General features: G+C 39.2%; 1 protein-coding gene and 1 pseudogene across 1 annotated transcript; one reads left to right on the top strand and one right to left on the bottom strand.

The window, feature by feature from the left end:
* Positions 1-456: 456 nt before the first annotated feature.
* LOC133304869 (serine/threonine-protein kinase SAPK2-like) lies at positions 457-1,100 on the bottom strand (annotated as a pseudogene).
* Positions 1,101-13,818: 12,718 nt separating this feature from the next.
* Positions 13,819-16,733, top strand: LOC133304871 (uncharacterized). Its single transcript, XM_061504946.1, has 3 exons — positions 13,819-14,697; positions 15,402-15,950; positions 16,405-16,733. Exons 1-3 carry the CDS (start codon positions 13,819-13,821, stop codon positions 16,513-16,515), a joined length of 1,539 nt encoding a protein of 512 aa, XP_061360930.1. The 3' UTR covers positions 16,516-16,733.
* The last annotated feature ends 323 nt before the right edge of the window (positions 16,734-17,056 follow it).

Raw genomic sequence — 17,056 nt, 5'->3', positions numbered from 1 at the left:
GGAGATTATTTATTGTGAACGGCACGACCATTTTTCGTGCCATTTTTTAGGTGGTCTCTTAGTGTAAATAGAAGAGTAAAATTGAAAAAGAGAAAAAATAACAGGAATAAAAAGGAAAAAAATTAATATTGTAAAAAGGAGCACTAAAAGATTCAGTGGTCTTGGACCATATAAAATATTTTCCCATATCAGATAATAGTCCCATTTCATTTTTGTCGTAACTTGTTATTTTGTTATAATATCCCAAAAAATAAAATATCCCAGAGGAAGATTTTTTATTTAAAAGATAAACTAATAAAAGGGGGGAGGATCATGATAACAGAGACCAATATTATATATTAACATAAGAGAAGAGTAGGTTGTATGATCTGGAATTTTTGCCAAGTACAGAAAGCAAGAAAGCCTTGATATTCCTTTATTCTATCACTAGGAAAAATGTGAAGTCTTAAGTAACACTCACAATGCACAAACAAAATCCCCACATGCTTCTATATCATCAATGTCAGCATCTGAATCCACAGCATCAAGGTCCATGGTTCCTCCAAGAAAGTGCCCACCTATTTTTGGTCCCTCACCTGTCTTCCGAGCCTCTTGAATTATGGACAGTATTTCTTCAATGCTCTGAGATGAATCATCCACATCACTCACATCATTTTGCAACTTACATTCCCATCTTTCACAAATTCCATTGGCAAGTTATTAAGGAACCACGGGTGCACTTTAATTTCTGGGATGGGGATTCTCTGCATGAACAACGTAACAGAAAGTTGACAACATAGAAACTAAAACCGTATGTAATTCAACAAAAATATTTATATGAATGAACTAATTATCATACCTTCTCGGGGTTGGCCACAAATATTCGAGATAAAAGGTGTCTACATTCTTTCGAGATACTAACGTAGTCTGGAATAAAATAATGCTGTCAAAGTATCCCAAAAAAATAAAAAAATCATAAAATTGTGTGATAAGTTGTTTTTAACACTAGCTACTTGGACATTAAGCACCCAATAATATTTGGTTATCCAACTAACCTGAAGTGTTTTTATGAAGTTCCATGGGTCATCTGGATCTTCAAAAGGATAACCACCAACTAGCATCACATATAAGGTCACCCCACACCCTGCATAAAATCCAAGGTACCACTTCACAAATATCTTCAGCCCTGTCTCCAAATCAGTGGTAGGTCTGTGTTGTGTATTTGAGTCCGGCAGTTTTCAGCCTGGTTTGCGGAAGCGTTGACTTGCGAAAGCATTGGTGAACAATAATAACAAATTAAATTTAAAATCAAAGATAAAGAGTAAGAGAATACCAATAATTTTAATGTGGAAAACCTCCTCGATACGAAGAGTAAAAACCATGAGACCAAGTCTAAAAAAATGTCCACTATGAATACTGAATTACACATGATTCACTCTGGCTAAATAACTGGAGGACATCACCCTCTAAAGGATGGATCTACTCACAAGTGTCTCACAAAAGTGTTGCTCTCTGTAAAAGGGATAGAAAATCCTACTCTACAGGGTATTATTCATCTTCAGACGCACTAGGTTTCTTCGTCAGAGAATCTTCGTCTCTGACTTGCGCTTTCTCTATGCATTTCTCTATCTTCTCTTTTTGCTTTATATTCGCTATATGACAGCTCAGCAACTAAGCATCTCTTATAAATAAGAGATTAAGACACCCATTATTTTGGGTCAGTTCATCATGGGTCGCGGACCCAACAAATCTCCCCCTTTGTGCCCATGAGGGAGGATATCCGACCTCCTCCTCATCAGGGGTATGGGGCTGAGGTAGTCAACCTGACACCTTCAAAGCAATATTCAAACTTCCATGTTGGAAAGTCTCGGTCATCTTGTCCGACCAGTTCAGGTCAGTATGGACTTTATCGAGCTACAGAAACTTTTCTTCTATCACATCTCGGATCTAATGGTATCGCACATCTATGTGCTTTGACCATGCATGGAATATTGAATTCTTCGCTAAGTGTATAGCACTTTGATTATCACACTTTAGCACATACTTCTCCTAACTATGGCCGAACTCCTATAGAAAACTCTTCATCCACACTAGCTCCTTGCATGCCTCAATTGCAGCAATGTATTCAGCCTCGGCAGTGGAGAAGGCGTCACACTTCTGAAGTTTTGACTGCCAAGAAATAGCTCCCCCTACAAAGGTAGTCAGGTAACATGTGGTCGACTTCCTTGAGTCGTCATCTCCACCAAGGTCGATATCTGAGTAGGCTTCTAACTCGAGTTTTATTCTCCCAAAGCATAGACACTTGTTCACCGTGCCTTTGAGGTATCTGAATATTCATTTAATAGCGTCCCAATGTTTCTTGCCTAGGTTTGACATAAATCGGCTTACAATCCCAACTACATAAGCAAGTTCGGGCCTTGTGCATATCATGTCATACATAAGACTGCCTATAGCTAACTGATATGAGACCTTTGACATTTCTTCTCTTTCTTCATCACTGGTAGGACCTTCCTTCTGACTCAACTTGAAATGTCCAGCCAGAAGAGTTCTGATCGTCTTGGATTGGTCCATGTTGAACCTCTTCAGGATTTTCTCTATGTACTTCTCCCAAGATAGCCACAACAGCTTCTTTGAGCGATCCCTGACAAGCTTCATTTCGAGTATCTGTCTTGCTGGGCCAAGATCCTTCATAGAGAATGACTTGCTCAAGGCTTTCTTGAGGGATTTTCCTTGTATATTCCCCCCTTATTAGCATGTCATCTACATAGAGAAAGATGATGATGAAATCAGCATCATACCTCTTGATTAAGACACAATGATATGTTAGAGTCTTCTTAAATTCGTGCTGAGTCATGAAGGACTCAAACTTTTTGTACCACGAGTGGGGTGCTTGCTCCAAGCTGTACAAACTCTTCTTAAGTCGACATGCCAGATGTTCTTCACTTGGAACTTCAAAACATTTGGGTCACTCCATGTATATTTCTTCTTCTAAGTCTCCATGAAGAAAGATTGTCTTCACATCCAATTGTTCGACCTACAAGTCATGAGTGGCTGCAATGCCTAGAACAGTTCAGATTGACGTCATCTTCACTACTGGTGAGAATATCTCCTCAAAGTCTATGCCTTTCTTCTGATTGCACCCTTTTTATCGTAATCCAGTCTTTACACCTCGGCTTTGGGTTGTTTTCCTCCACCTTGAGTTTGTATACCCATTTGTTCTTCAAAGCCAGTATGACTTCTAGTAGCTCGACCAGATCATAGGTGTGATTCTCATACATGGATTTCATCTCGTCTTGCATGGCTTTCTCCTACTATTCCTTTTCAGCATTGGTCACTGCCTCTTCATAACTCTGGGGCTCTTCTTCTTCTACAACAACTGTACTCGTCTGTAGGATATCTGGTAGAAGGGTGTAGAACTTGGCCAGATTATTGAGTTCGTGCTTGCACCTTGGAACCTGATTATGTTTAATCTTGGTCTTGCAGATGTTCTGGTACTACCTCACCATTATCTGGTGGTTACTCTTGTTGTCCACCCTCTTCAGTGTTTTACTGATTTAATTCTCCCCCTGCTTTGGCTCGGACAAGGGAGTCCTCCACCTCATGATGAACAATAGTTCCGACCTTAGGCTTCTGTATGTCCTCAATAGTCTGGCTCTCCAAGAACACTACATCTCAGCTTGTCACAACATTCCTGATGATAAGGTCCCAAAGATGATAGCCAAACTCATCTTTTCGTGAGCCGAGATAAACACACTCCTTGTTGGCAACCATCTTTTCTCGTTCATCCTTAGGAATGTGTATAAATGACCGACATCCAAACACCTTCAGATGTTTATACTTTGCCTTCCTACCCGTCCAGACTTCTTCTGGGATATCTTCTTCTAGAGGACTTGTGGGTGATAGATTGATTAGGTTGACTGCAGTCTTGTGGCTTCCCCCTAGAAAGCCTTGGGAAGCTTGGCATGTGACAACATACTTCTGACTCATTCTTCAATGGTTCGATTTATTCTTTCTGCTACACCATTCAGTTAAGTGTCTTTGGAGGTGTCTTCTCCAAATTTATACCTGTCGCACTACAGTACATGTCAAAAGGACCTCAGCATTCTACATCGTTGTCAACTCGGATAACCTTCATCTTTCTGCCGGTCTTCCTTTCAAACTTTGCATGGAATTCCTTGAATGCTTGAAGTACCTGATCTTTCGTATTAAGCAAGGTCACCCACACTCTTCTGGTGTGATCATCAATGAATATGACGAAGTAATACACATCACTTAGACATTTTTCTGACGTAGAACATACGTCAGTATGAACAAGATCAAGAGTATACCTCATTCGTCTAGTATGGTTCGGTCTCTTGAATGAAACTCAGCATTGCTTGTAGGCTAAACAGTGTGTGCATATCTCCAAGATTTGACCTCTCAAGCTCGGCAACAATTCCTTCTTGGTGAGGATTTGCAAACCCTTCTCACTCATGTGTCCGAGTCATCTGTGCCAGAGCTTCAAACTTGATTCATCTTTAACCGCATTGGTCTCTCCATTGCCAACCTTCTCTTTCATAACATATAGAGATCTTTCTTTCTTACCTTAGGCTACCACCAAGCTACCTTTTGTGAGTTTCCATCCTCTTCCACCAAAATAGTTTACTAACCCAACTTCATTGAGCTTTCCTTCCGAGAGGACTTCATCCAAGTCCAGAAAAGAGAACACCAAGAATTTTAATGTAGAAAACATCTTCGATGTGAAGAGTAAAAACCACAAGACCAAGTCCTGAAAAATGTCCACAATGAATTATAGGATTACACAAGATTCACTCTAGCTCAATAACCAGAGGACCTCACCCTCTAAAGGATGGATCTACTCATAAGTGCCTCACACAAATGTTTCTTTCTGTAAAGGGGATAGGGAATCATACTCTACATGGTATTATTTTTCTTCAGCGATGACGCTGGAATTTCTTTCTCAGAGAATCTTCGTCTCTGACTTGCGCTTTCTCTATACGCTTCTCTTTCTTCTCTTTTTCACTTTATCTTCGATATATAGTGACTCAACATCTACACATCTATGATAAACAAGAGATTAGGACACCCATTAATTTGGGTCGGATCCATCATGTGCCACGGACCCAATAGTCCTTACCCAAGGTCCTTGTGAGCCAAACTAATATTGGTATGGGTGAACTTAACATCTCTATTCTTGGCATAGGAAGCACCTTCTTCTTCGCCTTAGTTTGCAAAAGCTTCGCCAATATGGTGACAAGCTCACTCACCAGCACTGGTAAAGTATTCCCCAAATTTAAGACCCTCAATTATTTAGGACCTTTTTTCTTGCCACCACTACTAGTACTCTTCTTGACCATATCCAAATCCCCTAAACACCCATTAACAACATAATTAATGTAAGTAAAATCCTTGGTCATGGTTCCACCATCAGGTGCCTCAAAGATCGTAATATGTTTCCCTTTCAGAATATCCTTCACGAAGAACAAATAGGCCATGACAAGTCTTTCCCACGAGACATAAACCATGAAGAACCTCAACCCAGTGACTGAAAGACCATATGCATGGTTATAGGTATAAGCAACTTTTGTTGGAGTGTGTGCTCTTTCCTTTAATGCTAGTGGTTGGGCGTGCACCTCATTTGTAACAGCCCCAAACCCTGTAGCAGGATATTGTCCGCTTTGCCCCGCGCACAAGCACTGTCGAGCTCACGGTTTTACGTTTCTGGTTACCCCAAAAGGCCTCCTACAAGGAAAGGTATCCACACCCTTATTTAAGGCATTCTTTGTTCCCCTCTCCAACCGATGTGGGACATTACATCCTCCCCCACTGGGAATACAGCGTCCCCGTTGTACACACCGGTCCAGGGCCAGGCTCTGATACCACTTGTAATGCCCGACCGCTTCAAGAATCAATGACTATCCCTACATACTAACACGAGACTTTTCAGTGTGCTTTTTCCTCACTCGCACTCTTCCCGGGAAAACTTCCCAGGAGGTCACCCATCCCAGAATTGCTCCAAGTCAAGCATGCTTAACTGTGGAGTTCTTCCGATCCGGGCTACCGAAAAGCAGATGCATCTTGTTAGCATAGGTAGTACCAATTAATTTTTATAAGCTATCCCAAACTGTGCAGTCTTATACCTGCACAGCCTTTGGAATCCCTCTTTTTCGGGTGTCGATTCGATTCATTCATGCATGTAACCCCCCGCTGGAAGCCTGACAGGAGCCGCTCCTTGTTCGTGCCTCTTTGTACCGGCGATCACTCCCCGCCCTCGTCAGCGCTTGGGATGTTACATGCCCACCAGCTTCCGCCTGGTTCGTCCTCGAACCACACCGTACTGGAAGAGAGGCCCTGCTCTGATACCAAATGTAACAGCCCCAAACCCTGTAGCAGGATATTGTCCGTTTTGCCCCGCGCACCAGCACCGTCGAGCTCACGGTTTTACGTTTCGGGTTACCCCCAAAAGGCCTCCTACAAGGAAAGGTATCCACACCCTTATTTAAGACATGCTTCGTTCCCCTCTCCAACCGATGTGGGACATTACATCATTTATGGGTGCATGACTCAATATCAGCATAATCAACTCAATAAATTATACGCACTTAATTATTGATGAAGATTCCATATGAAGGTGTAGGGTTCTCCTCACCTTATATAAACTCAAGAAGACCTTTGTAATAGCTTAGCCTTGCTTTTATAAGAAAACCTTCTAAAGAAAAGTTTGAGTAATACCTCCTTAGAGAAGAACTTGTAACCATTATTGTTGGTGTTGTTTGAGTATATGTCTAGTGTAACTAGTGAGGATTGAATCTTTTGTAATCCTACTATTTCATAGTGGAAGATTTTCAGGACTAGTGTCTCGTGGTTTTTAATTCTCTGTATTACAGAAGGTTTTCCACAATAAAAGATTGTTCTGTTTCTTTTTGTTTTTCTTATTTCTACATTTTTCATTTTCTGCGATTTGGCCGACCTAGTGACTTCAGACCGACCTGGAAATACTGAGCTCCGAGCTTAACGTGTTGAACTGTGATTTAGCTTTTGTGCTGATTGTGGGACCCCATCCCAACAGTGGTATCAAATCCAAGTTCAAAGAGTTGTAAAGAAGACGAGATGGAGACCAGTGGAATTGCTCATGACGGAGACATGTTCAGGTTGACAGCTAACAACTTTACATGTTCAAAGGGTTGTAAAGAAGACGAGATGGAGATCAGTGGAATATACGTCTTTACCTTTAGTTCTTATTTTTACTCAAATCCACAACAATTCTCACAACTATTTGAATTCCTTCCGTCTTAAAAGGAACAATTATTTGATATTCGATCACAATTCCTTTGGAAACGATACTTCTTTTATCACTGTTTTTGGTCTGCCATCAACTGAACCCAGCTTCAGTGCACACTTGAACAGACTCTATGGTGGAGGAGTCTATAAAAGGGTGCATCTTCAGCTTCATGAGTCCCTGAGCTTGACACGAGCTGTCGAACTCGCGCAAATTAATTAAATTAGGTTTATTAAAAATTTGTAGTAAAGTGTCAACCTAAGTCGTCTCTCAAGGAGTTTGCAATGATGTTAATCGCTCAGTTATAAAAATAAAATAAAAATAAAAATAAAAATAAAATAAAATGGAAACCAAATGAAAACGGAAACTAAATGAAAATGGGAACTAAATAAAAGAGAAACTAATGAGAAATGGAAACTAAAGAAAATTGGAAACTAAAAAGGGAGGGTTTTAATGTGATTGTCAATTTAAACGGGAATAAAAAAAATAAAATAACAAACGAGAATAATCAAATTAAAAGTAACCAACCCAAGAATTAGGATTCCAAGGATATCCATCATTGGACAAATAATTACCAAATTGTGATTGATCTCAATTGAATCAGAATCCTTGTTTCCAATTGAGAACCCTCTCTAAGCGATCGCTTAGCGTTTGGTCGAATACGGCGCGTCTACTCGCGCAATCGCGGAGTATCAACCCGTTCGACTTGAGTTCATTGGGCTAATCAATCTAACCATTAAATCTAATGATTAATCTCTTTCCTAAGAACGCAATCGCTTATCTCAGATTGAACGCCCACAATCGAGCGATGCCAAACCGAGTTAGAAAAAGAAACAAATTTGGTTCAAAATGAGGCGCAGGTCCTCAGGATTCAACCATGTAATCCTCAACCCTTGGGTTGATTAAAGAAAAGAGGAGAGAGAAAAGACAAAAATTCTATTAATTTCTAAACTATAAAATTTAAATTCAAACGAAAGATTTTCCACAAGTTCCCTACTCTCGCCCTTTTAACCTCTAATCAAGCTAGGCTTCGGGCTATACAAATTCAACCCAAAATAAAAGGAAACAAAACAGAAATAATGGCTCTGGGCCTCATGTACATTAGGGGTGGCAATTTGGATTGACTCGCCCCGACCCGCCCCTCCTCGCCACCAACCCGCCAAAAAAGGGGCGGGGCGGGTTGACCCGCTAAAAAATATGGGTTGTAAAAATGAACCCACCCCGTTTTATGGTGGGTTGGCGGGTTGGCGGGTCAACCCACCAACCCGCCAATTAAAAAAAATTAATTAAAATTCAAAAATAAATTATATTTAATGAATTTTTTTAATATTATTTTATTTTATTTCACACTTCTCTATATTTTTTTTAGTCTCAAACTTAAATATATACTAATATTTGTCAAACATTCTTTAGGAATTTATAAATAGATAACATTTGTCATAAATAAAATTGTTATTCTTTATTTTTTTCTAGAAAGTACTAAGATAAAAAAAAATTGAATATCACAAAAATTTAAGTACTAATGAAATACTACCTAATTGTAAAAAAAATAATAAAAAAATTTAAAACCCGGCGGGTTGAACCCGTTTTGACCCACTTCTAGGCGGGGCGGGTTGAGGTGGGTTGGTGGGTTGAAAATCTCAACCCAACCCGCCCCGTTTTGACGGGTTGGCGGGTTGACCCGCCGGGCTCAACCCATATTGCCACCCCTAATGTACATTGGGTTCAAAATTATAACTTAAGTCCAAACGTCAAAATAAATTTCCAGCAAAACACGTCCATCTTGGGCTCAGGTTTAGACCATCTTCCCGTCCCAATTGGACTTTAGTAGAAGAAATAGCGATCGTAGCCCTATCTATTATCTGCAAAACGCAACAAGAACAGAGTCAATCGAACATTTGTAGAGTGAGATATGGTCAAAATACAAAAGTAGTGTAAATCTAGAAAATTATGACGAAAATCAATTAAACCCAATTAAAATCTAGAATTTTGATTTGACGCAAAAGATCTTTATTTAATTCAAATAAATCATAAAAATACCACTCAAGAGTAATAAATAAGTGTAACAAAATATGTGTTATCAGAGCTCACTCTACATAAAGGCTGCACACCATATGGGCTGTAGAGAAGAGTTTGAAAGACTCAATAGAAGATTTTCATATCAGTTGCAGAAACTATTCAAAACAAAAGGAAAGCAATGGCGAGAGATATTTATGATCTATCATATTTCGCATTTCAATATAAGTTAGAACTTACATGTGGTTGATGGCCAAGTATAATCAAACATTTAAATAGTATATGGTCATTTCACTTTGCTATTCAAAAGCAATACTAAAAAGGAATCTGTTGCTAAACCATCACAATTGGTGTTGTAGGGAGGAGTTTGATAATTTACACAAAGTCATAGATTCGAAGGTCGAAGGTATTATTATATTAAAAAAACCATATAATGCTATAAAAAAAGTTATCATTTGATCACACATGAAAAGTCATCATGCATAACTATACGTGTGATATGAGACAATACAATGGCCACTGATAGGTGCTAAATTGTAGAGAACATATTTCATCGATAGCATGGATGCTGTGGAAATAAGGCAATATTGAAGTTACCTTCAGAAAAATATGAGTTATAAGTAAATACTAATATAGAGAATTTCATGACGAGAGATAGTACTAAAGCTACCAAATTAAGATGGCATTGATGTTATTTGAAAATTTGGTCAATAATAATAAGAGCAGATACCTTTTATGGTCCTCAGCAAATTTCACGGTGCCCGTTTTGGTCCCTAGCAAATAAAAAGGCCCATCGTGGTCCCTAAGAAATTCAAAATGAACTCATTTAGTTGAAATCGTGGTCCCTCACAAATTCAAAAAAGACCCATATTAGTCCCTAAAAGGACTAAAATGGGACCATTTTGAATTTCTTAGGGACCACGATGGGTCTTTTTATTTGCTAGGGACTAAAGCAGCCATCATGAAATTTGCTGAGGACCAAAAATGATATTTACTCTAATAATAAAGTTACTAAAAATAAAAATTTATAGTAATATTAATGTTACCACTCAACTGTCGAAGGGGTGGCAATTCAACTTTGCGGGTCATACATGAGTCAACAAGAATTCGCTAAGAACTCATATATCCTTAATACGAATAGTAATTTATGTAAAAATCTCACCACAAACACAATCTGTACTACACTGATTGACACGATACAAGATGAAGAACTCGTTTATTTTACTTTTTGAATGAAAAATACTTAAATAACTTTAAATTAACAAATAAAAAGTTGGATAAATATGTAATTATTTAATTTAAATAGGTTGACACGAACATCACATAATTTTTTCATATCACTTTTTGATCGACAGGAAATTCGAATATGAGTTAACATAAACACAAAATCCTTACCCTATTCGGGTCGTGTCGAAAGTTTTGGTCCCTAGTGAACAAGGCAATATAGAGCCTTGCAATCAATTGTATGGACTTCCTTTTAATTAGTTCTTTTTTATTTAAAAAATAAAATAAAATATTTACAGCCATTTCAAATTTTGGGTATAGCAATGAAATCCAGAATTATCAAGAAGATAGTTCAGACGAGAGGTAGAGATAAAAGAAATTAGAGCGAAGAAGAATTAACTCATGTTTACTCCATTTCCTTTCTAGTGTTACTATGTATGCCCTAAACTAGTTGGGCCTGATAGTCTGATTACACGTGTACTGAATAATAAAAGACAATTATTCTACTACAGTCTTTAACTGGTCTCATAGTCTTTTAGATAATTAGGCTGCATACGGGCTCGCTTCTCTGGTAATGTTGCAATCTCAATTGGGTCTGCTACATTCCTTTCCCGTTCAAAAATATCCTCGTCCTCGAGGATAAGATTTTGTGGTGGACCAATCAGAGGGTCTGATTTGAGAAGCGGTCTAATGAGGTGAGAGGGGTTGGATTCCAGCTGTAATTCACGCTCTGGAGAAGCGCGTTTTGAGTAGCGCATGAAAGTGGTTGGCAGATGAGCTTTAATGACAGCAGACTCCCCACGCAACTTAGTTGGCACATTGAGTATTGGGTCCAGAACTAAAACGTTGCTGCCCTTGTCCTAATGCTATATTTTTCTCTTTTCTGCTCCAAATGGAGAAGGTAATGGTGGGGTTACCTGTGAATCCTTTTCCACCGGTAATGTCATATGTCCTTCCAGAGAGTTGTCTTTTTCCCTGCCTTGTTGTGTTTGGTCCTGTGGTGGAAGCTCGAAATTCCCTTGCATGTTGCCATCAGCTTCTTGTGCAAAGATCGAATCTTTTATCCTCCCATGTACTATCCTCGGGAGGTAATCCACACCACTGAACTAGAACTTGGGTGACCGTCATCCCTTACGCCAAACGTTGCGATTTCCTGCAATAGCTGCCGATGTATGGGCCAGAGGGCTGTCCGGAGATGTGTTGGGCAAATCATGAATTTGATAGTTCCGGTCGGACCTGATCGGACATAGGAGCGAGACATGAAAGATGGGGTGGATTCAAGCCAAAGGTGGCAACTTTAAATGGTATGCTACCAGACCAATTCGTCCAATGATTTCAAAGGGGCCACAGAACCTCAAGGCCAGCTTTTGCGAAGACCTTCGATGTAATGAAATCTGCCGATAAGGTCATAAGCAGAGGAGGACATGTTCTCCCACGCTTTTCTTTTTTTATCAGCTTGATTCTTCATTTGAATTTGAGATCAGAGCAGATTGTCCTTCACAATTGCGAGGATGGAAGCTCTTGAAAAAAGAACGCCGTCCACAACGTCGTTGGGTGAGGACCCCAGTGTGTAAGATAATATATTCGGAGGGGGTCTACCGAATGTAATCTGGTATGGGGTGAAGCTTGTGGCGCTATTGAAGGACGTATTGTGGTGATATTCTGCCCACAATAAATACCTAGACCAAGCTGAAGGTTGATCAAAGGTAAAAGCTATCATAAACTATTCCACTCATCCATTTACTCTCTCAGTTTGGCCATTAGACTAAGTGTGATATGCCGAACTGAAACGAAGTGCTGTTCCTTGCAGGTGGAAGAGGGAGGTCCAAAAATTACTTAAAAACAAAGGATCACGATCCGAAATGATGGACCGAGGTAGAACATATAATTTTCCCACCGAATCCCAAAAGACTTGTGCTATCTTGGCAGCTGTGTAGCAGGAAGGTAACAGAACAAAATGAGCTTCTTTTGAACATCGGTCAATGACAACCAGAATCGTTGTAAAGCCATGTGAAGGGGGTAGGTGAGTAATGAAATTCATACTCAGATCTGTCCATGTTTCATCTGGGGGCTTAATTGGAGTTTATAAATCAAATGGCGAATGGTTTGGGGGTTTAATCTTTTGGCAAATTTAACACTTGGCGACATATTCACGCACTGTTTTTCTCATTCCCTTCCAGGTGAAGTTAAAGGTAATTCGATACAAAGTACCTTGAAATCCTGAATGACCTCCCTGCACTAAAGTGTGGAGATAGTGTAACAAGTGTGGAATGATAGTAGATGTAGCAGAGAGAACGATGCGGTTGCGAAACAGTAACAAGCCCTCCTTACACTTCCACTGAGGCCACTTGGCTAGTTCTGTAGCTAAATCTTGTAAAATAATAGCACAAGAGATGTCTTGTTGTAATTCTTGTAGCAGTAGGGATTTGTAATCACTGATAGGACCACTAAGGGCTGCAAAATGGTTTTATAGTGTCGAAAACCCTTTCTGGATGCCTGGATAAGGCGTCGACACTACGTTGGCCTTATCAGACTTGTATGTAATGGTGTAATCAAAGCCTAATAGCTTTGAAAAGAAGTTATGTTGCTCCGGAGTCTGGACAACCTGATTCATGAGGTTGTGCAAACTCTTATAATATGTCCAAATGGTGAATGGTACCCCCAATAGGTATTGTCTCCATTTGGCTACTACTGTTGTAATCGCGAACATCTCGCGAATGTATGTGGATTTGGTGCGCATAGTAGGTGCCAATTTCCTACTATAAAACACAATGAGATGATTGTTTTACATTAAAACCGCTCCCACTTCAATTCCTGAGGCATCAATTTCTACTTTGAAATTTGGTAATGCCAAATAGGAGCCGCTGCCACAGATGCTTTGAGTTTGAAGAATGCCAAAATCTAGTGTCTATTTTTTCAAATATTCTAATAACTTTCTCAATAATTTTGGTGATCCTTAAACATTCCAAGAATCTTTCTTTATGAAGATCTTTTAAAACTTGCAGATCAAAAATCCTCATTTTCATGTGGCATTAATTAGGTATAAAGATTTCTCCAATTTATTCTCGACTTTTCAAATACTAAATGATGAGATTCCCACCCTTATTTATTTAAGACTTAATCATAGGAATAGTTGGTAGCCATATATATCCCGTTGCTGCCACCTATAATGAAGGAAGACGTTCAAGCCACTAACTACTATTGCTCCACTACACTTCCCTCTTAAAAACAGAAACACTATACAGTATCTACATGCGTATCTATATATATATATATACCCTTTTAATTCCATAGCTTAAAAACTTTGTAGATCATTTCGAATGTCTTCTTTTTCAACAGAACCAGTTCGAGACCCTCTCAAAAAGGCATGGAAAACCCTTCTCATCCCCACCATCAAACCAAGCGATTTTCTCTCTCTCTTCCGCAAAACGGGTCTTGTCATATCCACCTTCCTCTTCATCTCCCTTTTCTTCTACCTCTCTCTCTCTCTCTCCCTCTCAACAAGCGACTCTCCCCATACCCTTTCCCTCTTCTATTACGACCCCACAAACTTTAAAGACATAGTTTACGGCCGCTCCGGCGGCGGCGGTGAAGAACCTACCAATATTTCCCACATCTTGTTCGGAATTGGCGGCTCTGCCGTCACCTGGCACAAGCGCCGCCATTACAGCGAGCTCTGGTGGCAGCCAGGGGTCACAAGAGGCTTCGTTTGGTTGGAGCAAAAACCGCCAGAAAACGAGACGTGGCCTGAGAATTCGCCTCCGTACAGGGTCTCCGGCGATACGTCGTCGTTCAAGTACACGTGCTGGTACGGTTCACGGTCGGCGATTCGCATAGCGCGCATTGTTAAAGAGAGCTTCGAGCTAGGGTTGGATAACGTGAGGTGGTTCGTGATGGGTGATGATGACACTGTTTTCTTCCCCGACAACCTCGTTACGGTGTTGTCGAAATATGATCACAATCAAATGTACTATGTTGGTGGGAATTCTGAGAGTGTGGAACAGGATGTCATACACTTTTACACCATGGCCTATGGCGGCGGCGGGTTTGCCATAAGCTACCCTTTGGCGGCGGAGCTGGTGAAGATTTTGGATGGTTGCATTGATCGATATGCTCAATTCTATGGGTCTGATCAAAAAATTCAGAGTTGCATAAGTGAGATTGGTGTTCAGATCACCAAAGAGCTTGGTTTTCATCAGGTATGTTTTTTCTTTTCTTTTTTTTAACAAAAATTAGAAATAAATTGAGTTTGTATATAAAATTAAACAAAAAATAAGTTTTTGTCAACATTTTCACAAGAAAAATATTACTCTCCTTTTACATAATAACTTCTCTCCTACTCTCTTACTTCAATCTTCGCACCTCACTTTTTTTTTTTTTCTTCTAATGACGGGACTCATATATTTTCTCTCTACTACATAATATAGTTAACTATCTTATGTAAAAGGAGAATAATAAAACTCTTTTCACAATCAAGGCACTTCTGATATGAGGAGTGATAACACGTGATTCAATAGATTAGGGATTGTTCCAATTTAATCCATCTTATTATTTAATTAATAGATGAACAAATAAAAAAAAAACCTCCTCTTAATTTAAGAATTATAAGAATAACAAAATCTCTTCATTTTTGTTTTTGAAATTAATAATTAAGTTGGAATAACCTCTTCATCTCGGTTGAAGGAAAAAAAATTCATGGAAAAATCTATTTTTTGAAAAAGTACAATTTTTTTTATTAAAACATATCATTATTAACTTTTAAAAAGGAGTAATTCTAACCACTATTTTAGGAAGAAAATGTAACCAACCATACTCGCTTACGTGTAATCACCTAAGTAATTGTTGAGAGAGAAAAAAAAGCGTTCATTCATTTATTTCCGTTTAACTAACTTATTTATTATAGGTTGATATACGTGGCAACCCATATGGGTTATTGGCGGCGCACCCTGTAGCACCGTTGGTATCGTTGCACCACTTGGACTATGTGGACCCAATGTTCCCAAACATGAACCGGGTTGACTCCGCTAAAAAGTTGGTCACGGCCGCCTATAAAACGGATCCGGGTCGGACCTTGCAGCGGAGTTTCTGTTACGATCTTCGGAGGAATTGGTCGGTCTCGGTGTCGTGGGGCTACAGCGTCGAGTTGTATCCTTTCCTACCCACGGCCAAAGAGCTTGAAACGACGTTCGGCACGTTCAAGACGTGGCGGAGCTGGAAAAATGGCCCGTTTACGTTCAACACCCGACCCGTGAGAAATGACCCGTGTGAGAAGCCCCTCGTCTATTTCCTGGACCGGGTTGATAATGTGGGCGGGGGACAGACCCGATCCAGATACAGAAGATACGTCGACGTTTCGGGAAAAGAATGTGAGGGCGTTGAGTACACGACGGCCTTAGCCGTTCCATACGTCGACGTTTATGCGTCTCACTTTATGCAACATTTGTGGAAAAAGGTATGGGACTTTTCTGACGTAATTCGTTTACTCTTTTGGTTGCCAACATTTCTTGCGGATTATGCTCCAATATTTTGACTGCGATTTTGTTGGTTTGTTCGTTGGGTTGGGTAGAACCTAAATTTCGATTTTAACCCAAGTTGAATTTTTTAGAAAAGATATAATTAAATTATATAAATTTAAAAAGGGATAGGATATTATATTTATTATTTTGGTACTTACTTTATAATTCAACTAATAGTGGGAAAAGAGAGAAAATATGAAGATTAATTGAGAGTATGATATAGACATAATGTTCTATCTCATATAATAATTTTAAAATTATTTTTAAAGAGGAATTACTTCTGTATCTATTTTTTTAAGTATTTGCAGGAGAATGTTGTGTAAGTGATAATATTTTTATTTTTATGTATTCCGAAAATTAATTGGTGCCTAATGTGGTCTGAATCAGCAGGCCCCACGTAGACAATGCTGCGAGATAATCAACGGTGGAGATGGGGTGAACGATGTGATCGAGGTCAAGATCAGAGGGTGTAATCGGTTTGAGAGTGTGACTCCTCCGTAGTCAACTTGGAACACGTGGAAGGAAATGCATTGAGAGTTAAATCTCTCGTGAATTGAAGACTGAAGAATGATGAAGCAGGCACGCGGCAATACGACAATGCGTTGAGGCTATGAAGTTCATGTTTAGCAGACTAAACGGAGAGATGTTAATACGTATCTCAACTACTTTACTCGATGTGTGCACATGTATAAAGAGAGACAGTCAGATAGAGATTTCCTGTAGGGTCAATTAGATTTAAATGTTACTCATTCTTAATTTTTGTCTGTAATTTCCAGAACATAGTATGCTAGCTAACTCTACATAATATATTGTGACTTAAATTCCCATGAGATGTGAGAAGTTATCCAAATACTAAAAATAATAAATAAAAAGGGTTAAAGATTCTAAAGTTATCTTATATAACTTTATCTAATGTTTAATAAAATACTCAAAAAATATGTGGGATCTATGTAGATCCATATGAAGAGAAAAGAAAAAAAAAATATAGGCCCCATACATTTTTTGTGTGTGTATTTTAGTGAACATTAGATAAAATTATCTA

The sequence above is a fragment of the Gastrolobium bilobum genome, unplaced genomic scaffold (assembly GCF_033153095.1).
Source record: "Gastrolobium bilobum isolate Gb01-03AN ecotype WA unplaced genomic scaffold, APGP_CSIRO_Gbil_v1 utg29862, whole genome shotgun sequence".
NCBI classification, from domain to species: Eukaryota; Viridiplantae; Streptophyta; class Magnoliopsida; order Fabales; family Fabaceae; genus Gastrolobium; species Gastrolobium bilobum.
The sequence above is the reverse complement of the archived record's forward strand: the minus strand, read 5'-3'. Positions and strand labels throughout refer to the sequence as shown.